At 40.4% G+C, this 23,530-nt stretch overlaps 1 protein-coding gene across 8 annotated transcripts in view; it reads right to left on the bottom strand.

Annotated features, from left to right (window-relative positions):
* sema5ba (sema domain, seven thrombospondin repeats (type 1 and type 1-like), transmembrane domain (TM) and short cytoplasmic domain, (semaphorin) 5Ba) overlaps positions 1 to 23,530 on the bottom strand; it is a 170,846-nt gene that overhangs the window by 52,749 nt on the left and 94,567 nt on the right. For all 8 annotated transcript variants that reach the window (XM_067604432.1, XM_067604431.1, XM_067604429.1 and 5 more), the window contains 3 exons: positions 8,604 to 8,666; positions 7,668 to 7,766; positions 7,301 to 7,514 (listed from right to left, as the gene is read on the bottom strand). In XM_067604432.1, coding sequence (XP_067460533.1) covers positions 7,301 to 7,514; positions 7,668 to 7,766; positions 8,604 to 8,666 — 376 coding nt within the window. The remainder of the gene's footprint in view (positions 1 to 7,300; positions 7,515 to 7,667; positions 7,767 to 8,603; positions 8,667 to 23,530) is intronic.

The following is a 23,530-nucleotide window of genomic DNA, read 5'->3' as shown; positions in this document are numbered from 1 at the left end:
GCTTGCACACTCACACAAGCATGAACACGAATGGAGGAATAAACCTTAATTTGCACAGATGTATTCACACCCACAAACAAAAAACAATGGAGATGCTGATGTTATAAACACAGTCACACGCACAAACACACACACACACACACACTGCAGAGATGACCATGATGGAATGTGCCTCAGGGACTAGCTGGGCCTTTCATAAAAGAATAAGATTTTGAAACAGTGCAAGAAGAAACAAAACCGCTGTCCACACAGCTATAGCGGCCCTCTAATTCCATTTCACATCTGTGATAAAAACAACCTGTGGTTGGACCAACCGCAGATGAAAACACTGGTTTCATTACCTTTCCAGGCAGCTGGATTCGCGAGATCACGACATCACAAGATCATGTGAGAATCCATCTTGTCAGGCTTCAAGTTATGCGCTTGTGTCAGAAACACCAGTGGTCTGGACCAATCAGTGTCCTGTGAGGATTCTCACATGGCAAATCCAGCTGCTTCGCAAGGTAAGACGGTGATAGACAGTGACTGGCAGATGGTTCCCTCAATCACCTGCTAAGTATTTTTTGGAAGTGCCTGCCCTTTACCAAACAGTTTCCAAGGACGACTTCTCAGATGGTTCCGTGTAACAAACCATCTGGTGTGTGTCTGGTTACTGGTTTCAACAAAAACACAATTAGCAGAGTGAGTGTCCCAAACTTTGTAATCAAGATGCTGTATATCAGAGGGACAATGAGGTCCTCAAACTCTGATCTTAGTTATTCTGCATGAATGTGGAACAAGCATGTAAAAAAGTGTGATGGCTAATTTAGCAGGTGGCCTAATCAGTTGTTCCAGTTTATGCTTAATGAAGTGGAAGTCTTAATCATTTCATCCTTCATGTGCATTTCTGATCAAAGGCTTAATGAGCAGAAATGTCATTAAAGAAAATAGAAATGAACTGAAAAGTATTATCATTAATATTATGCATGACACCCACAGGTATCATTTAATATTTATATCTTTGACAAAACACCCCTTGTCAAACCAATCACCGTAATGTACACCCCCATTCAGATGGTTAATTGGTACTAACAAGTATTCAGATGAACGAGTGAGTGTTGTCGCCCGTTGGGTCATTAACAATTACAGCAACTGAGGCTGGAGAGACAACCATCATAATGTGTTAGCATTAGTTTCCCTGTAGCTAAAGGCCATGTGAAGGAGCTAATTGTGTCTGTGAGCGTACTGTATATTATCTATAGTATAAGGGATAATATATGTATATCCAGCCTGCCTGAGCTGTGATGTGGATTTGTGCAAGTATCTGTGTGTTTACATACCTGTGTTTATGCATACTGTATGTGTGTCAGGCAAAGGGCAGGTGGAGCTGACAGATTCTGCATAATATTACCGAAGCTGCGTGGGTGTAAATGTGATGAGCAGAGTTTTTTTTTTCCAGCACCCTGCTGAGTGGTAAACAGATTGTTCAATCTGGCGGGCTGGTTGGGTGCTGGAGGAGTGAAGCTGCCATCACTAACATCACATGATGCTTTAGATCAAACATAGTTGCAGTATATAGAGCAGGGCTATTTGATATTTGCATAAGAGATTCTATAAGAATGTAAAAATGATCCGTTATTGATATAAGGATGGATTGTCTGTAAGCAGTACCCTGCTGTAAACTAGTTTTTTATTTTAATTTACTTTAAAAATGTTTTTCTCTCTCCATATTTGTTGTTCTTTCTTATACTATTTGTACTCTGTTGAGTTAATTGGTTATCTGGCCAGAGTGAAGACATCTATTAGTTAAAATGAAAGTAAATGTCAATCAATCTCTTACCATTGCACTATTGTATTACTGCACCTGCCTGTTTAGCCTCCTAGAGAGTGCCCTTTTTCTGCTGTTTTTTTTTTAACAACAAATGAATAATTCCTGTTATTCCTGCTACATCCAGCATGACACAACAATATACTCAGTACCTCATCTTGATTCTGAGTGTAGCTGACAGAGAATTTATATTATTATATGTTAGTGTTTAGAATGCTGCCACAAGACTACTCACTAGGTCAAATCAACAGTCTTACATTACTCCTATACTCAAATCTCTTCACTGGCTCCCTGTTACATATAGGATCCAATTTAAAATTCTCATTCTTACTTACAGAGCTTTGCACGGTCAGGCCCCTGCATGTGTGGCTGATCTACTACACCCTTACTCATCAGCTCACTCTCTTAGGTCAAATATGCTAAACTTGCTGTCTGTCTCATACACCTGCCTTAAGACCCGTGGTGATCGAGCGTTTGAGGCCATTGTTCCTAAGCTATGGAATGCTCCGTCAGTCTGCTGATTCTGTGGATTCATTTAAAAAGCAGCTGAATAAACACCTGTTTAGATAGGAGTTGCAATAAATCAGCATTTTATGCTTTTATTGTGTATTTTATTGCAGATTGAGGTTTTTTTTTTCCTATTGTGTATTGTGTTTTTTAGTTTTGCACTTCTAAATCAAGTGACTTGGGAGGTCACCTCATCTGTTATGATTTGTTTCTTTTTTTGTATGTTGCATGCAAAGCACTTTGTAACTGATGTCTATGACAAGTACTATACAGATACATTTTACTTACTTACTTTACCGTGAGGTACTATTATTGTCATTGCATGCGTATGGATACTGTCACATAAGTTGTTTAAATTAGTTATAAAGTTGTGAAAAAGGTTTGCATCTTTATCCTCCACAAGCTACAAGATAACAATAATATGATAAGTTTTCCTCCCTTCTGTAACAAGCAGCCAATGAGGTGCGTTCAATGTTGGCCAAGTTAATCTGAGTTTCAAGTGTCAAATTGATCTGCATTAACTATAGTCAGCGGTGATGTTATTGTGTTTGTGTTATTAATGTCAGACATGAAAGTAATGCCTCATGTACAATTACTATAGTAAGCATTTATATTTCCTTTCTTTGTATGTTATGTGTTATGTTTGCTCATCAGGTGAATATATGTATCAGGACAGTGAATGCAGCTACATTTACATGAATGCTGAAAGTTAACTGTTTACTAAATGTCATTATATATTTAGGCAAATAGTTAAGTTTAAGCACTTTTTCAGTATTTTTTCAGTATTTTTGGAGGGAAGAAGGAATGTTAACTGTTGAAATTTTTTATAAACCAGTGTCTAATACAACTTATCTAAACCTTACATGTTGCTTTTTAGAATTGTGGCTTAAATGCATAATGTCTTCTGAGCCTCAGTATTATGATATGTGAATTATATTAAACTAATATGTTGGCACGTAGTGATAGAATCTTAGCCACACAATATCAGCATCTTCTTATTGGCTGTTATTACTGAAGCAATTATGTCTTTTATGGAGAGGGGGTAAGAGATGAATATGGAGGTGAGAGAGGCAGCCATGCAGCCAGAGGAAATGCATCTTTGTCAGCAGTATTAAGCTGAGTTTCTGCAAGTGAGGATGTCAGTCAGAGGACTACAGTAGGTAAGAGTTGAGCTGGTTAATTTCTTTGCATGTATCATTAATTAACTGTCATGTAGCTGTGTTTGAACCAACCTCAGTCATGGGTTTGTTTTAAATACATACATTTTAATATTCCTTTGACAGTGTTGCAAAAGTAGTCATTCCAGGCATATATTAATTATTTGCAAAAATCACCTTTTATGAATTCGGGCCCCTGCCCCTCTAACATCCTCTGCATGTCCCTGTATATACATATATATGAATTCCATCTAGTTTTTCCAAATTCATGACCCTGGCATAAAGCGTGATGGTTCATTAGTATGGCTTCACTTGGATGGAACTGAGCCATCGTTCATTTTATCAGTTCCACCTGTACTTTTCCTGCTCTGACAAATTAAAAAATTCTGCTGTGTCTGGATTTTTTTCATCTGCAACTTTTTTCCCCAATCCACAAAATGCAAACTCACATTGCACAGAAGTCATGGATGTACTGTACGTAGATTTAAATAGGTCTGATGTTCTGCCCATTCACGGTTGGAGAAACACTCAGGGTTAAGCAGGCAGGATTAAGAATGGGAACTTCAAACTGTGGTAAGAATCGATGAGATTGATGCAGCTGCACAGGTTGTTGTAAGCAGACTTACAGAAGAAACAACTCTCAAATCCGTACATTTCTTTGATCAACGCATTCATTCACTCCCTTCTGACTGGTTAGGACAAAGCAAAACTAAAAGCTTGCATCCCACATGTTGGTTAAGATTAGGAAAAGATCTTGGTTTTGATTATTGTAAAGTCAGCGCATCCCTATCTTGTGACTGAAGTCAGAGTTGACCTTATCAATTCTTAACCAAGTCTTATGAGTTGCCTAAAAATGTTAAATATATGCTTAAGTTTAGTCAGAAAAACTTCCACCAAGGAATTGGTCCTTTAAATTTGGCAGAAAAGTCTCTGTTCTTTCAGGAAGCTCTCATAGACTCTGAACAGCATCGAGGATTCTGCTGGAAGAACTGAGCCAACCTAATTAACACATTCATGAACATTTAATCTGTGTAAAGTTCACAGTACCGGCATGGTAATAATGAAAAGTGTCAGGTTATAATATACAGATCTACGAGTATTATTGGCTGTTACCAGTCAGCTGGTAGCCAAGCAGCTGATGATGATGATGAGTCATGGTGAAGCATAAGTGAAGCAGCTGATGCCAGTCAGTAAGCATTACTTCAGTGCTCTATGTGAACTAACACAGCGCTCCACTTGCCAGGAGCAGGTGTAGAGCAAACGGATGAAACATTTTGCAGATGCATGCAGTATGAAGTGTTTGCAGAAATGTTCAATATAAACTGTAGTAATAGCAGTAGTGTATTTTAGTAATGCATATCAGATGTCACGTGTGTTTATATGTCTTATCATGGTTATACACAGTACAGGGATTGGAAAGCTCTTACTTTAGCTTTATTTTTATTATAGAAATACCAAAACACAATTTTTGGAGAGCAGAAAGTCCGAGAGAATAACAGCAATATAAATAAATATGTTTCACACACATATAGTCTGGGGGGGGGGGGGGGGTTGAGTGAAGCACACAGAAATTGTTTAGATTATTTCACAGGCGACTCTATAGCTCTTCCTGTCATTCAGATGCATGATGGGATACAGCTGGTCAGCACCTGGCAGGCTACCAATCCAATAAGGGAACAGATTGATTAGATCCAGGACCCCCTCCCTGCCTTCGGTTCTCCTGAACTCGAGAGGCTTAGAGCTGGAAATGAGATTTTCATTCACACCCTGAATCCACTGGGAAACAATTCCATAACCCTCACAGAGTCAGCCATGAAGCAAAGCAGGTTTTGTCTGTGATGGCATGGATGTGTGTGTGTGTGTGTATGTAGTTAGAATGCGGTGCAACATATGTGTTTGACTGTGTGTGTAGCCAGCTGTGATTATGCTGATGAGGACACTATCTTCACTGCTACTCATCTTTCTTCCCTCCCACATATTTAGTTCTTGTGTGAGTGCGTCGCTCTCAAACACGCACACCTCACACACACGTACCTCGGACACACATGGAAGCGCATGCAGCATGCAAACAGTCTGAATACATACAGTATATACAAGTACACATTTACATGCACACACAGGCACAAGTCTCTATGTGGTGTGAAGCATGCTGTGTGTTGTAATTTCACCCTCTCCCTGTCGTGAGGAATAATTACATCGCTCACTGAGTCCTCAGTCTATCTTCTCTGCTTCTCTCTCATCCTCATCCTCTTCCCTACCCTGCAACTCTCTCTCATCCATCCTCTCTCACCAGTGCACACACACACACCTTCACACACACACCTTCACACTCTCCCACCGTTTCTTCTCCTTCAATCCTGTCTGTCTCTACTCTGCCTGACTCTTTTAAGTACAAATATTTCACAACCTACAGTACTTCTAGTCATAGCACAAGTGTCCATCAATATTCTAATATTTGTTAGATTTAGTACTGAAACAAATAGTTGATTTATCCATTCCTCAACTGATAGATAATTAATCAATAACATCTTTGATGGATTCATCATTTAATTCATTTATATCAAGCAGAAAATGTGAAACCATCTCTGGTTTCAGCTTAAATATGAGGATCTGCTGCTTTTTTCTATTCTTTATCATTTCAAACTGAATATCTTTAGGGTCTCAACATATCTTCAGGTTCCTGCCTGTACCTGCCCCTCGCTGCTGAAACTACTGAATGTTTTATCAGGTTCTGCAGAGTGTGATCAGCTCACAATTAGCAGTGCACATAACAAAATTTTAAGCTTTGTGATTGGATGCTTCTTACTGAAATGCTTCCTGGGAGTCATAGTTGACTTCTCTACTCACGTTTTAATGTCCACAAGCTTACACCTTTGACTTTTACTTATCAAAGAACCAGATATCTTCTAACACAGTTTCTCATCTTTTGTACTGATAATTGTAGTGATAACTGTCACCTGACATTGTCTATGATGGAGAAAATTAATTTGACCTTTACTTTCAGACACACGGATGCCTAAAATAACTCCTCCCTCTTCGCTATACTGCCATGAATCCAGTTATCTAAGCGTTTCTGCATATCAAAGGCATTAGATGACAGCCTCTTCCAGTGGAAGGTCCATCTACATTTCTGCTGGAGTCAGGATGTGTGTGAATGGATTTCTGCTTCGGTGTGTTCAGAGGAATAGGCACAGCGTCAGCAGCAGGGAGATTATTGACACCGACACCACAAGGATCGACAGCATTTCATGTTCCCGGCCATTCCATAAATCCCATCAATTCCCGTGCCTAACCTGTACTGTGTGTTCCTCACACAACTTCAAATGCAAACAGTCTTTGTAATCCTTTCAAAACACCCCTGTCGGATTGATAAATCTTGGCTGTAACAAAAGAGCCGATTGTGTTGGAAGCAAAAGTGCAGACTTGGCTCATTTGCTGCTCCAGACGGGCTGAGGAAAATGTTTAAAGTAAAAGCAGGAATTTTCACTGATTGTTTGACACAAGTTTTTTCCCTACAACTTAACCTTGTGCGGATTATTTGAAAAGTCAACGATAGTTTGGAAAAAATCAGATTTCTGATCCTGTTATATTAGATTTCTCATGCTTGATCCAGTAACCCTGTGAAATACTAAACAAAGCTGTGACTCAAACTAGCTCACTCCTCCATTTCATTAGTATTTATAAATATTTAACAGAACTCACATGAATCCGTGAGATTCATGAAATACTGTATATGATACACATAAAGTTCTCAAATTAGCTTATAAACTCAAATTAACTTATATTTTCAGTGTGAGCCAAGGAACATCATATGTAGTAGTTACTGTACCATTGAGCCATTTTGAGTTGTATTGTGCGGTGCGGAGAGGCGGCATGCCACCCAGGCTGCGGTATATGACGGGGTCACGGCCGGAGAAGTCGATGACAGTGGCGGCGTACAGCTCTCCGCTCTCCGTCACCACTGCTGTAGAGTTGTGACGTGGGTCATACGGGCAGCGAGCCACGCCGTTTACCCGGTCCAACACGCTGCTCATGTTGCCCACCTGGTATGGATGGATGGATGGATAGAGGGATAGATAGAGATGGAAAGTAAAGGGGAGACGCACAGGGAGAAAGGGAGAGTATCAGGTGAAGTGTTTTCACCAAATTTCTACAAAATCACACACTCACACACACACACACACACTTATCCGTACCTCTCGAGTAATACACAAGGGCAGGAAAGCATTGGTTCCACAGGTCATGACCTCAGTCTTGTTAACCAGCAGGACTCTGATGTAGTTCTGACATTCAATCTGCAGGAAAGTGGGTGAAAAAGAAATCTTTCAAAAAGTTACAGTAGAGCAGAGAAAAGCTGAGGTAGCAAGCTAAATAGTCTTTGATGTGTTATTGAGAAGAACAATGGGCCGAGTCCTCTGGTATCAGACTGCCATGTGACCGAAAGCGTTGCAATTCAGTGCGTTCGGCTTTCGCTCTTGTAGGGTCCATTGTTCGAAAATACGAATACTCGTTAGCAACTGAATGGAAACCTATTTGTGACATTGACAGAGGCTCACCAATAAGTCAGGTGTGTGCTTCAGTGAAAAGAGTCAAATCTATTTTTAACAAAGGTGTGAAATAGATTTATTGGTAATGGAACATTTTATGTATAGTAAGTATAATTTTAGTTAAATAGCACTGCTTTGTGTTGTAGCAAAGAACTGCAGTAATTGCCATGACGCAGGTTTCGAAAAGGATTGATTGTCTGTTTTGTGTATTTGGTATCACCACGCACTCTGTAGGCCCCGTGGGAGATAAAAATGATGTGGCAATCAGTTCTCACAAAGTAATCGAAATAAGACAGCTGATCGAGACATTGGTTATCAGACCTATTTGAAAGGAAGTCATTTTGAGTGTCTCGCTATCTAGCCTGAGGCTGTCTTGCATGCATTTTCCTTCCCTTTGCGCTCTCTCCGCTGCAAGAAAAACAACTCTTGATTTGAGAGTCTGAAATAGCTGTCCTGTACAAACCCCTTCCATGAGCCCCAACAGCCAGAAGATATCAAGATGGCCTCAGTAAGTCAGGCAGCACTGACATGAAGTGTTGTAATTGTATTTGTGGGGAGGGGGGGGGGGGGGGGGGTCAAGGTTACCTCTGTTTTGCCTTTGCTCTGACAGGACCTCCTGGTTTCCTCGTCCGGTGCCCATTCTGTCGCCTAGGAGACAAAAACAAGAAAAAGCCCAGGGATGACAAAGAGGCCGAAAAGCAGTCAGCTGAGTCATTCAGACACTACAAAACAGTTACGCAACAGCTGACTGTTGCTAATACTGTAGGCACGCACAAAAAGATGCATGAAAAGACTTTAACCTCATTGCTGTTTGTTTATTGTGTAAACATGGCGACCAGCTTGCCAGCCAAGAGCTTATTCGAGGGTAGCGGGCAAGGTACCCAACAAGGCAGTTGAAGGGCTGGGGACGACATTAGCATGTAAATGGCTTTCTCTCCATCTTCTCCTCCTTTCTCCCCTCTCTATCTTTCTCTCTCAAAAAGTTTGCAGCACTTGCCTCCGCTCCACTGCCCCCCTTTTCACTCCTACCGGCCAATTATATTCCTGATGATGGTTGTGTCTTGCACCTAATTATGGATGCAGGCAGCAGCACTGCACGACTGCGCTGCAATCACACTAATGCATGTGCATACACACAAGGCTTGGCCACCAGAGCTGCACTGGCTCTTGTTAAGAGGGCTGAGAGATGCCCCTCTTTTGGCATGAACTGTATATATGCAAGGTGCCAGAGGACCCCCTGTTGCATGTCATTGGCCTCATTTTACTCATCCCCCCCCCTCATCTCCTCCTCTTCTCTGATCTCACTGCCCAAGTAGTAAAGTTGCCTCGGTATGTACTATTCCAAAAAAATCTGACATTATATAGCTTCAATTTCTCTGACTGTTTGTCCTTATTTCTTTCTCTCCTCTCCCGAAGGAATCATGCATATATTTATCTACATCTTATGTGTGTATTGCTCTCCCAGGACAATTGGCCAGTGAGACAAAGTTGTGACCCAACAGTGGAGCCCGCCAACTGAGGCCAACCAAGAGTCAACACTAAAGTGGGTCAGCATTCCAAGAGCCAAATAGAAGACTCAAACAAACAGCAAACTCCAGGCGAAAAAAAAAAAACTGAGGTGGATTCAGTATGCAGCTCATCTTACACACCTATTATGCAGCCTTGGACAATTTCATTTTTTAGGATGTGAATTTGTCCTGCGGTGAAATCACTCATGTGCTTTTTTGGATCCTCATTTTGCTTTAATTAAAGCTCAGCGGAAGGGACTAAAAACTATATAGCCCCAAGACTCGGAGAGGGATTCTGCTGGGAAAATATAGTTTTGAGTTAATCACATTTTTTAAAGATCCTTGGTGGAGAGAATATAGCTCTTTAGAAATTTAAATGGAAATAAAATATTATAAGCACATTTAAATTAGAACTTAAGAGAACTGCCAAAATCTTTCTGGGGACAATTTTTATTTATTAATTTCTTTATTTATTTTTGCTGAGCGCTGCTTTCTGTTTAAAGTCTATAAACCCAGCTCTCTTATTACACAGATCATGGAGTATATCAATGCTTGCAGGAGTGAGAGTTCATGATTTTAGATGATTATCCCCTGCATAAATTCTTGCTAATGACACCAGACTGAACAGTACTGTCCACAGCTTAATGAGCCAGTCAAACATCTGCACATTGTCCCGGGTTTTCCTTTATTGCTTTTATACTAAGCTCATACTCATAAACATTCATGACTGTGTGATTGTGATTAATCGCACTGCCACAAGTGTTTGTGGTGCAAAACGCAACAGGGGAAATAATTCTCTCACATCTCTTCACATTGTTTTAGATGCAACTTAAAGCTCCACTAATCAATATGATATGTAATAATAATATTTGTTATATTAGCCTGAATTGAAGAACTGCATGTAATGTAAAAGGTTTTGCTTTTAAGCCCGTTTTAGTTCATTGTTTTGGTTTTACAGCACATCAGCTGTATGGTCTCAGTGCTCTTATCAATGTTGTTTCCAGCTATAGCAGGCAGCTGCTTTCAACAAAGAAGCTCTGATAAGCTAACTGTACTCTGCCCGCCCAGCATCACACTGCACAATATGAAATAATGTGTCTTTAAACCTGCATTACTTGATTCGTTTGCCCACTTTAGCTCAGCGCAACAAGCCATAAACACAACACTCACATATGATCACTGTATTATCAGAATACTGCCATTCAAGCAGACTTGGAGTGACATTTTCATCCATTTTCATATTTCTGGCTACCTGATGAAGTCAAATCTACTCTTTGAATTCTTTAGTCTCAATCAACGTCTGTGGTAAATATCTGGCTCTTCAGGCCGAGACTGAATCTAAACAGTCAAATAAAACTAAAACAATATTGAAAGACACTAAAGTATTTCACAGATCTGAGGAGAACAGCAGAGTTGCTGATAATTTTCTGTGAGTTTGTCACTACAAGCAACCGCTTTGACATTGCACCTAGTCATTTGATCCATTGTTAATATAGAAATATGGATTTGGGAAGTTTCAACCAAGCTAAACTAAACTAAATACAAAAACAGACAAAAACAGCTGTAATCTATAACTGTAGCCACAGTCTAAAGAGGAAGAATGAGACAAATTAATTTGCATTATAAAACTATGTTTAGCCCTTGCAGCCAGTAGAGTACCGGTAAGTGGGCTCTGGCCCATATTGATTGAGTTACAGCTCATCTCCCTGTGTCCCACAGCAGCTCCCTTCAATTAACCTGCTTCAGATTGTGCTGGAGAGAAAGGCTGCAGCAGGGGACAGCCTTCTAAAGTAAACTGTGATTAAAATAAAACTTGAGCTCTAGACACTGAGCATGAAGTAGACAAAGAAGTAAAAAAATATCAAATGTAGTTAAAGTGCTCTACAGGAGCTGGAATATCTAGTCCTGCCAAACAGTACAGACAGTCAGCGGCATCCTCAAATCCACTTCCCATGAGTACAGTGAACAGCGTGGCACCCGCCATTCGAAGAGCAGCCCCGCCCCCTCCGCGGCAGTCCATCACTCTGCCTGTTGAAATGAAAACACTGCTCCTCCACAGCCCCTGCCTGTCAGCCCCTGACAGCCTGGGGACTGATGGGATGACGTCATTGTAAACACGCACACACACCACACACACACACACACACACACACACACACACAGGGTGATGGATGCCTTTGCGATGAATCATGGCTTGCTCGGGGCATTACCATCTTTTCGGCAGGGTCCCGTCTCCAAGGATCCCCATAGGCTTAACCCGCTGACCTTCACCAGAAACCGCCCCCTCCTCTCCCTCCCGCCTCCTCTCTATCCATCTCATCTTCTTCACTCCACTTTGGAACAAAGCTACACTCACACAGAGCCTGTGAGAATACCAGTTCTGCCTCAACATCCTCTCCCTCACATACCTTCCCTCTGTACCAAACCCTGAATGGCCTGACTGCAATCAACAAGATGAATAAAAGCTGTATAATGTGTGGGCAGGATGCAGTGGCGTATTTTTTCACGGACAAATGTCCTTGTTAACAAAAATCCAACAACAAAAGGAAGCTGAGCGATAAAGAAGGAAAATAATTTCCTCTCACATTCTATGTTGAAGCTCTCTTTTGCTGTATATTGTAACAACCTCAAATGTTACCGTCCTCCTCAGTGCTCAGGCTCACGTCTGTTAAACAAGAAAGCTTCAGTACAGATTTTGAGAAAAAAAATGTGGTGGTACATATAGTTGGCTTACTCCTCTTCCTCACATACAGCGAGCAAACTCTACCGGATGGAGCACAAAAAATTGTCCAGATAAACTACGAGCAATGTTGCAGAGCGAGAAGGGGATGAGGTGTTTTGGTTTTTTTTGGCAGCGCTTGTGAAATTATTTACTAACTAACTAATGTAATTTTCTTAAGTTTTAATCATTTCCTCAGCTAGAATGATTCATTTTTGTGATTTGTACACTGTGATATTTTATATAGGCTTACAATTATCTCTCTTCATCCATGCTGACTGCTGACTGCTGGGGAATCAGAAACATCAAGGATTTTAACCAATGAAAATAGGTTGGAGATGGAGCAAGTGCAACTTTGTGAAAATAGAGCCAGGGTGAGAGTTTTTTCAGACAAGCGACACATTGCTTAGCCTGTTCACTGACACATGGAGCAGGTTAGGACATCTTTATTGGGAAAAACAGGAACAATCTGACATTTACTCGTTTGCATCATGTCCAGTTAGGACGAGGTAGAAGAGATATCTGCAAAACGTATTAATTAATATCAAATTAAAAACGACCAATATTCTCATTTCTGTTCTGTCACAGCTGTGGTTAAGGTTTGGCTTCAGACACAAAATCCACTTGGTAAAGGTAAGTGAAAGATTGTCATCACATCCATAAGAAACCGACTTTGATTGTTTGTACTGTAGGAAACAGGAAATAAACAAAGGTATATTGTGTCAAAGTCACAAACTTTACCCACCCGGCCTGTGTCAGATTCCCGCACTGCTGCTGGACAAGATCCACTGCCAGCTGGTGTGCAAATGCATCCCCTTGACGCATGAGTGGAGTATCTCACTTGTAGTTCAATTGCAGCTCTATTCTGGCTCTGCTATCTTTACATGCTGGGTCTATTCTTGCCAAAACAGCTTGCTTCTATGAAGCCTGAAATTCACTTTTAGCGATTTAAGTTTTTCTTGTTTGTTTATGTTACTTTTCCTTCGAAGTCTGTGAAGCGAGACAAGGACTGCTGAGGTTTTCCTTCTGATAATATACACTATTCAGAAATACAGATACAAAGTAAAGTACACTAAGGTTTCCCGGAGCAATTATTACATCATTGCTACCTACATAATTCACACAGACAATAGATGTTCTCGTCAGGTAAATGTCAACATAGGTTGCACAAAAAATATGCATACATCATTCCCCACACATAAACTGCTATTTATACAGACAGCATTTCTGCACCTCATACATACTTCAGACCAGACGTACACATGTTTTTCTAGAGCCAGCTGCAGGAGACAGGATCAGGTGGAGATGGAGACACAAGGTGAGAGACAGAATACATAATATGAAAGAAATAATAACATTGTTGTTGTCTGCACTGATGTGATTTTTACACTTCAATAAAATGCCAATGAAAGGCACATTTATAAAGGTAATATTGCCTGATCACAGTACTTTTGTGTGATCAATTTAATCCACATAAGATACATCATTTCATTTCCCTTTTGTTTTGATATGAGTGCTACAAACTAATCATTGATTACATTTCTGATGTTCAGTAATGATGATGCCGATGATGGTTACATGTATGTAACCTCAACACAATGCAGCACAATCAGAGCTATTGCACTTCTTTCCTGATTGTTTAACTGACAGGTCTAAAGAGAGTGGAGCAGGCAGCATATTGATATATAAACAGATGATTTATGGCTGACTGTGGGAGTGGAAACAAAGCTCACACATGTGCGCCTGGTTCCACAATGACAGAGATTTACATAACAGACCCATGCATGCACAGCATGAATCCACACTGAGTTTTATGCATCTGGCCCCTGGTGAGGACAATCTATGCACAAATATTAATGTCAAATTTGTAGATTTTATAGACACAAAATAAGAATAAATATGAAAAAGAGAAAATGAGAAAAAAAACACTTTTCATGTAATTTAAATCACTGTCCTTGATGCAGAAAATTCTAGACAATTAAAGAATCATCTGCTTCTTGGAGACACCAAGTTACAGCCCATTTTTCATGCTCAAAATCAGCCCTGGGCCACACAGCCTGTTTATTATTTGTGCCTGTAGCTTCAGATACATGTTAGAGTTAATTTCCATCTATTAGCAAGGCCAACAACAATATGCTCTTCCCGCCATCAATTCCCCCTCCAAACCTAAGCCTGACACCCCATTTCTCCCAATTTTGCCACTTCTTAGACTCAAGAATATTTTGCCCCCGGCATCCTAAAGGAGGGAAGAAGGGGGGAATGATGAATTTTTTATAGGCAAATAAAATTGCAGAAAATAAAATTAGTAGCAGGAAAGGGGATTCATCACTTTTACTGCAGAAAGATGGTGACTGGGCTTGAAAATGAATTCTATTTTTACGACAGACAGAGAGAAAGAAAGAAAGAAAGAAAGAGGGAAAGAATGAGAGATGGAGAGCCGGAAACACTAATGAAGTAAAGAGAGTTTGCGAGCAGTGGCGGCTGCAAATGTGGTCCTTCCTGAAATGTGGCACTTTGTTGATAAGGCTGCCTCTCTCTGACACACTGCTAACATCATGTGTGACAACTAATTATAACTCATGAATATTGTAAATAAGTGTGTCAGGGGAGTAATAGTTGTTTGAATAGGAGCTATCTGGCACTTGTTACAGTCCAGATAGATTTGTATTCCAGTGCAATGGGTTCGGACCTAAATGGTGCGAGTTAAGAGTAGGAAATGATTAACTATATTATAGATAATAAGCTATTTCTTTAACATAGAGCCTTAAAAATCCAAATAACATGCCTGTATTATGCAGAAACTATGCTATTATTTAATATATAAAGCTTACATAATTGTTTAAAGACAGTAAACCACTCATTCTGACTAACATGCCCTGAGCATGACAGTGTATTAGTCCTACAGCTCTGTAATTCACAGTGACTTAAGAAGAACATTTCCTTGAAACATTTATTCACTCAACATGCTCTGGGCCTTAAAGACAAACAAAAAAAAAAATAAAATATATCATCAATTGGAAGATATTTGTATGGGAGTGTAAAATATTCTGTAAGTCTCATAAACTCCCTTCTCGTGTTTTCTTCTTCAGTCATCCTGATACACTTGACTGCAGGCTTTTTCTTCTATATGTAACTTTACCGCTGAGACAGGGGAGGAAAAAAAAAAATCTGCATATTCATTCACCACCTCACTAAAAGAGAGATAGATAGATCTATCTACGGTTTCTGTTCTCTTCAAGGTGTCCTCATTTCAAAGCATCCTACGCTTCTTCTTCCCTCCTATTTCTAGCCCTTCACTTCTCAACATGATCCTTCCTCCACTTGATTCTTTACGTAATCTGCTGTACCAGGTGAAAACCAACACCCCCCCCCCCCCCCCCACACACACACACACACACACACACACACACACACACACTCAGGTCTTGACAATATGGCCAATTTTTGGCACAAATTGACGCCCATGTGGTGCAGAACAGAAACACTCAGCCAACGACGCAGCGATACAGGACTGAACCCCACCAGCAGTGTTCACAGTTTCACACCTCTGACGAACAGAATGTTTACATCACACCCCAGATTATGTTCAGTTTTAATCTTTTATTTCCAAAGTTACTCAAATTATTACAATATTTATGTCAACTGTCTGTATGCGGCGTGATGTGGCAAACGACCCATGTACCATTCCAACACTTTGACCTCCACACCTGTAATTTCTGTCATCCTGCATCCTGCTTTCTGCTAAACAAAACAACAAAAATTCAATTTTTTCGGAGAAAAGGCTGTCTTGTCATTGTGCCTGTTGCTACTATAGTGAATCCTATAGAGGGCTGGGATCCTGAGGCTGTAAGAATGAAACTGCATGCTTGTTATGCTCTGCAGGTGAAGCTATTGGCTGACAGAAGAAACGAGGCGGATTGCAGCTTAATGTATATTGGAGCTGACACATGCCCCAGCCAACAGAGGCAGAGTGCACAGGTCTGTGGTCAGGGATGCAATGCCCTTCAAGTATCAAGAGATGGAGGAGAAAAGCTGGACCTGTGGCAGTGATTTTGACGATCTTGTTTTAATGGAGAAACCTGCCTATGGAGAGATGTGTTTTGGAAGCTGAATATGCAGTGTAATCAAGTATGTCTTCAAAATAAAAAGTGGAAAATCAGTCCATCAATACTGAGTATGAGTATAGATCTGTTGTGGCAGAAAGGTTTGGACAGGATTTCGACAACTCCTGCACAAACATACTGAAAAGCCGTTTTGAACTTCAGAGGTGTGGCAGACATGCCGAATGTGGCTAAAACGGATGCAAACCATCTCATGACACCTCTGCTTGAGTTCCTTGCTGTGAGTTCATTTTATAAAAAACTGCTGGCTGCTGTTTATTTACTTTGGCGCTCGGCGTTCATTTGCTTTTCATGCTGTCCAATTTTAGCGTTTCAACTGGGCTCAGTTGGGTATTAGTATCAGACATACTAGCTTTATAGAGCTCAAGCAGATCCCAATATTGAAAAAAAACTTGGATTGTCCCCAATCCTGTGGAATTAATCAAGATTTTTTTTTGAAACATTAAAAAATATTTTCAATGACAATATTAATTTATACTTTGATATGTAAATGTACCAGAATCAGTCTTTTAGCAACAAGTGATTTTCATTTGATTTTAATTTTCCCTACATGCTGAACTGGCCGTTTGCTGGAAAAACATGAATAAATTAATTAATAAATAAATAGACAGATAAATAATTACATAAATAAACCATAAAGTAGGTTCACATCCACGTTTCTATACATATAGGGTTTCCAAAGCCACGTGTAAAACCACAGGCGAATGAGACAAGACTTCCCAGCCCTTTGTCTCGCAGCTCATTGTGTCTAAATACTGAGCCGTGGACACACCCACATCCTCTTCTTTGTGTTTCATTCTCACCCACACACACACACACACACACACACACCGTCCATTCACATAATGATATGATCTACACACACACACGCACACTTGTCAACCACCACACATGGCTGACATAGTGTGCTCATACCTCTCTCTGTCAAACACCACCTTCTGACAGACTGAATCAGTGCAGCATGAGGTCGCTAACCTTACACCTCCGTCTACACGCTGCTGCAGAAATGGAGGGAAGCAGTCTGAGGGAGTGTTCAGAGCGAGTGTGTCTGCAGTTCAGCACACACCCGACCATGTTTAAAGTTCTGACTAAATGTGTAGGTGCAGACACCAGCTGACAGTCACACTGCAGGAGGAGTGAACGGCAAACAGAATCATTCAACCGTGGATGCTACACCTACAACACCTAGCTACAACACAGCTGACATCTCCCTCTGTTTCAACCTGACAAAGCAGTACTTAGACAAATACTTCATCCTAAAGCACCATGTATCCATTATAGTCTTTATTACAAAATTAATTTCAGGAATGGCTGAACCACCAGAGTAAAGAAGCAACTAAGCAACATAAACTAGTGTTTCCTCTGTATTCATCTCACCGCCGCTGCAGAATTCTGAGCACCGCTGCTAAAATTTCACACCATCATTCACATCAATGGGCTACTAATGATTTTCACTCACACACTGTGCGAGCGTGATAACACCCTACGTTATCATGGAATTGTTTTGAGTCATCAACTAGTGAGTCAAATCTCAGAATCCTCCCTCTCTTCATTCTTTAAAGGACTTCTACGTGAAAGGTACTGTTACAGAGTAGCGTAGCAGCTTTAAGCAATAGGGCAGTGCGTAATGTGTGTGCGTAGTGAGTGTGTTGTTGAGCAAGCGGAGAGAACGAGCAGCAGAAAAGTGACAGTGAACGCGAGCGGAGCAGAGGAAAAGGTTAGCAGTAGGTTGTCAGTCTGGCAGTAAATGTACAGAACAGACTACAGTGTGTCAGTTAATAAATGCTGCAGCTTCTCAAGACCAAGAAAAGTCTTGTGTGTTGTTTCCTCAACTGCTAAAAAAGTGAAGGGCGAAAAGTGATAATGGCTTAGCCTAACCTGACCAGGCTCACTTAAGGTGGACTGAACTTTAAGGTGGATCAGCTATTCCCATTTTACTGTCAATCTCAGTTGCCTCTAAAAGAGAAGTGCTGAACTGCTGAGTCCCTGCTACCACTGCAAAGCAGTCAACCTAGTGGAAACACTGTAAGCAATATGACCAATGGGAAAAAGTTGCATACACTAGGAGAACAAGGTCCAGGTGTGCAGAGATAAGCAGGATGAAAGGAAACTGAGGGCATCTTGTGGACAGGTGGGGAATGACAAGGTCTGAAAAGTTGAAAGAAAATGCAGGGGGTAAGGACAGGGTTGTGAGGCTGAAGGGGAAGAAAGGGAGACAGAGCAGGTGTCACCATGACACCCATCCCTCAAAACAATACTGAACTGTTCCTTTGCAGAGTATAAATATGATTTTCTACAGAAAAGCCAAACTTCACAAATGCGTCAGATGATTTTAAGGCACTTGACATTTTCTTGGATACTTGGTGCGAAAAACAGTTTGCAGAAGTGAAGAGTGTGATGAAAAATGTGTTGCAGAATATAAATATATTTTTTAATAAATTTCTACCATGGACCTCCTTTTTGAAAATGTTAAATTCTTCCAGACATAGTGATATTTGTGGAGTTAATTAGTAAAGTAGCTGTTTTGCAGTGGGTATTACACAAAAAAAAAACTAATTCAATCAATCACAACTGGGGACAGGAAGTTGTTTTCTCCTTTGATATAAAAGTGTTGAGTTGAGAACACTGTATGGCTCAGTATGTTCTCACAGCCTGTATGTGCTTGCCCACTCACCCAGCTGCTGCCTCCCACTCACTGTAATTCCACATTAGGGAGGCTGGCAGGTGAAAGCAGACAGTCTCTCTATGATCAACCAACCAGCACAATGGACTATTCCTTCTCTTCTTCAAACACTTACTGTACTGTATGCACCCACACACATACAGATAAAGATGCAGGTAACACAGATGAATGTGCACACTAGCATGGTTTTAAACCATAAGGCTCATCAATTTCTGATATATGAAAAGAAATGTAGCAATTCTGGAAATACAACTGTCTTAATTTTATGCATTTTGTTTCATGACATGTTTGTCAGGCAGCAGCTCACACAACGTTTGGGTGTGTGGGGACATTAATTCAGGTGAAAATCAATCAAACCAAAAAAGAAAAAAGAAAAAAAATCAGCCGTGTGTATACATATGTGCAGGTACCATTGCACACACATTCTGTATGCAATTAAAAATGACTAAGCTCTCCAAGCCAGGCTGGCCATGCTGCTGCAGCACATTACAGGGTGACAAGTAGCCCCCCTCTTGCTCTCAGCTCCGTAACTCACATATTATCCCTCCATTCTGACAAAGCCTGCATCAATAATTAAATCTCTGGCCAAATTGCGGCACAGAAATTAATGAGGAGTGTGAATGAAATCGGCCATGACTCGGTGTAAGAGCGCGTAGCTTGATACTGTGGGCGAATCGAGGGTATGAATATCCGAGAGGGTCAGCTTAATGTCCATCCACGGCCTTTCATTCATTTTGATCCCCTGATTTCTTCATGATTCCACTCTGTCCTTCAGCACTGTGACAACTCTAGCTGTAGAGGAGAAATCATAAAGATATATAAGGAACACACCCCACGTCACATTAATACTACGTGCCTGAGAAAAGGTCAGAGTGTCCTTAGCATAACCATATGCTGATCCCTCCTGTCCTGAAGGAATTTCAAGCCAACAAAACCATCTAAAATAACAGACACATTTATTTTTCTACTGGTAGATTGGGACATTCCCAACGATCTCTGTTGATGAGGGCATTTGCACAAGGCATTTCCTGTTTAAAGGAACAAACAGTGACAACAGACCTATTGACCCTTTAGGTCAGCTCTGCTCTCCTGACCTTGATCCATCGTAAGGAAACGATGCACGCTGGGACCAAAAAACAGCAGGCAGTCAGTCGACCAGCTGCTCCTTCCAGATGTAACTGTCATTTTCTTTAGCAGAGTGAAAACCTGGTTCTTCACTTTACAAAACTTAATGTAGTTATGGTCAGATTTCAGTTCTGCGTTGATCTTGTAGATGGATAATTGATTTAAATCTGAAATTTATTTTAACCTCCTACTGAATCTTCCTGTTTCTCCATCTTTACAAACTCATACTGTGAAAACACGTCATGTTCAAACCCACCAAACTTTATTTTAAATTCTACTGGAAGTTTACAAAGATAGCATATATTCCATCCATATACAAATACACAGTAGGGAACAACATTTATTTCTCTGAGGGTAGAGAAATGAAATTTCATCTCTACTTACGTTTTGATTTGCCAGCTACCAATTTTACACCTTAAAGTTAGTGAGTAAAATGTTATCATAGCCATTTTTCTTCAAAGAAGTAGAATCTGTATTGCAGAGCTGGTCAACATGCTCAAATTCAACATCACAATATTAATAAAATGTTTTTTTCCAATATTTTCTATACAAGAACAATGGTGGAAAGTAATTATGTACATTTACTCAAGTACAGATAAGTTTTTATACACAAAAAATAAGATCAGCTGGTATTTAATCATCAGCTGATCAGCGGAAGATTAAATTTTATAATGTAAACTATCCAGCATTGTATGAAGCAGTGAGAAACAGCCCCCCCTCACCCAGCTGCAACATTAAAATGGTGCTTCCACATTGATGGAACAGTAAAAATCCAATAATATATAATATAACTCTCACGGGGGACATTTTTCTGCACAATGAGTACTTCTTCTTTTGATAACTGTAGTACATTTTCTTGCTAATTCTTCTGTATGTTTGTAAAACTAGAACTGGTACGATTGCAACAAACAAAACTCTTAACATGTGTAAAATCATATCATGTGTAAAACTCATTTAGTTATTTTTTTAATTATAACTGCTCAGTTTATTTAATTGGACAACATATTTTTTTTAAATAATAACATTATATATCATGACAATTTGATTCTACAGATAGTTTATATACACCAATACTGAATTATCACCCAGACCAGCCATATTGTCAGCATTTGGATATATTTTAGGGATAGATATATAAAATGTGACACGGTGGTTTCATGATGACAACAAGGTAAAAGCATTAACCAGAATTAAACAGCAGAATAATTAAATACTGTACATTCATTTGTCACTGAACCTACAATTTAAAAAAAATTAAAACTGTAGAAAGAATACTCAGTGAGAGCAATTAAACCAAAACTGAAGAGCAACAAAGGAAATGTAATTTCTTACACCTCTGCTTTTCTGATTACAATGATAACACCACACTGCAGTTTTGCTTGAGTGCCACTGTGAGTCTGTATCCCAGCCTTGCATTTGGTAAAGAGGTCTTCAGCTCTGAAGAGGCAGACTATGATGTTGCACAGCAGGACGGCCACCTGCGGGCTACTCATAATCAACTGGCTGTGGGAGCCGGAGACCACAGCTCAACTCAAACAACCCCGAACACAAACACCACGTCAAGGACAAATCCCAGGCCCCGAACACACAAGGGACCACTCCTGTCTCACAACTTCTGACATGGTCTCAGCAAGAAAACTAACAAAATACTAAAAGAAAAGTCTCTGACTTGGAAAACAAGGGCATAAGAAAATATAGGTCACCTCAAGAGTAAGTAAGTCTTGCTCTTGAAAAAAAGGAGGCACAAAAACCGAGACTGCACTTTGGGTCCCCTTATTTCAGGGATAATGGCTGTTGAAATTGGGTAGCTCTGCAAGGGAATAACCAAGAACTCATTCTTTTTTGGAAAGAGTGAAATCACAAAAAAGCAGTGTTGTCCCTTTCCACAACTCCACTACCCCCCCCCCCATGCATCTACAAAAAGGGCAAACCAATCAGAGGAAAACGCTTGACTGTGCTCTGCCACACGGAACACTGCAATTCAACAGCAGCACACCTACGGGATCAAAGTGAGGCTGTGTGTGTTTTGGAGCTTAAAGCGACAAAATCAAAAGTCAAGCCAGACTGTTTTCACTGGTTTGCACATGTTTTCCAGTCCTGTCCCTCCATGTCTTGGTTTTGCCAGTGCTGTGATACACACGGTTTGGATGAATGAGCAGCTTTGCAGTGGCATATACATCCATTATCATCTGTGGCACTGAAGTAAGTGTTTACAGTACTGTTTAGAGTAAAGGTCTGCATATTGATTTACAACCTGATTGTTCCATACAATGCTTAACTAGCAGAGAAACATAATGGACGGGAACAAAGAAAAAGATTAAATGGAGGAATGAACTTGATAGAAATGCAACAGCAGTTCCACACCAGGAGCAAACATAATGCTCTCCTGAGTAGAAATGTCATACAGACAGAGGTCTTGTGATTTTTTCAGTAGATGGGATTAAGAGAATGAACGTGTGCAATGGCAGAGGAGGTGATAGGGAAAATAGTGGAGCGGTGGGTTAAGGAAGGTGGATGGATGGAGACAGATATGTGGAGATCCAGACAGTAATATGGTGTTTACATTCCACCTCTACGTATGTTGCTGCTGTCTTATCTTTGCAGAGATTATCTGATGGACTGACAAAGGCCTCTCTCTTCCCCCTCCCATTTCCTACCTTTGCTTCTCTGCACATATCGCTAAGAGTGGAACAAACAAATTATATTTACTCCTGTTGCTGTCTATAAAGAGCTTTTCAGTGTTAAGTGCACTTTAAACTAACCACTTGATCCCAGCTGTCCACACTTAAGCTTAATGTGATGTCAGTCTCTAACAAGACCTTCATTTGGAAAAAGGTCAAGATCTCAAGTGAGTTTTTTTTAAATGATGTGTTTTCTTAATAACTGATATATTTTTCTTTTCTTGAGCTTATCGCTAAACCTGCCAAAGTAGTTTTTGTGCCTAAACCTACAAATCTGAACCATATCAATGTCACATCATAAAAGTGAGGAATTTTCAACAGTGATTTTGATAGTTTTGGAAGGCAAAGACCAGTGATGTCACCCTGCTCATTGGGGCGTCAGATAAGAAAGCTACTGTATCATGGCTGGAGCTGAAGACAACGTGGAAGTATCTTAAAGTGCAATGCCACTGACGGCTGCTGGACAAGATGAAAGTTTACTGTTCGTTGACTACAGTTCTGCGTTTTTGCTCCAAGCTCATCACAAAGCTCAAGGACCTGAGATTAAACACCTCACTATTCATGTGGATCTTTGACTTCCTGACAGGCAGACCCCAGGTGGTGAGGGTAAGCAGACACATCTCTTCTACCCTCATCCTTAACACCGGAGCACCCCAGGGCTGCATTTTGAGCCCC

This window comes from Thunnus thynnus, chromosome 11, assembly GCF_963924715.1.
Source record: "Thunnus thynnus chromosome 11, fThuThy2.1, whole genome shotgun sequence".
Lineage (NCBI taxonomy): Eukaryota > Metazoa > Chordata > Actinopteri > Scombriformes > Scombridae > Thunnus > Thunnus thynnus.
The sequence above is the reverse complement of the archived record's forward strand: the minus strand, read 5'-3'. Positions and strand labels throughout refer to the sequence as shown.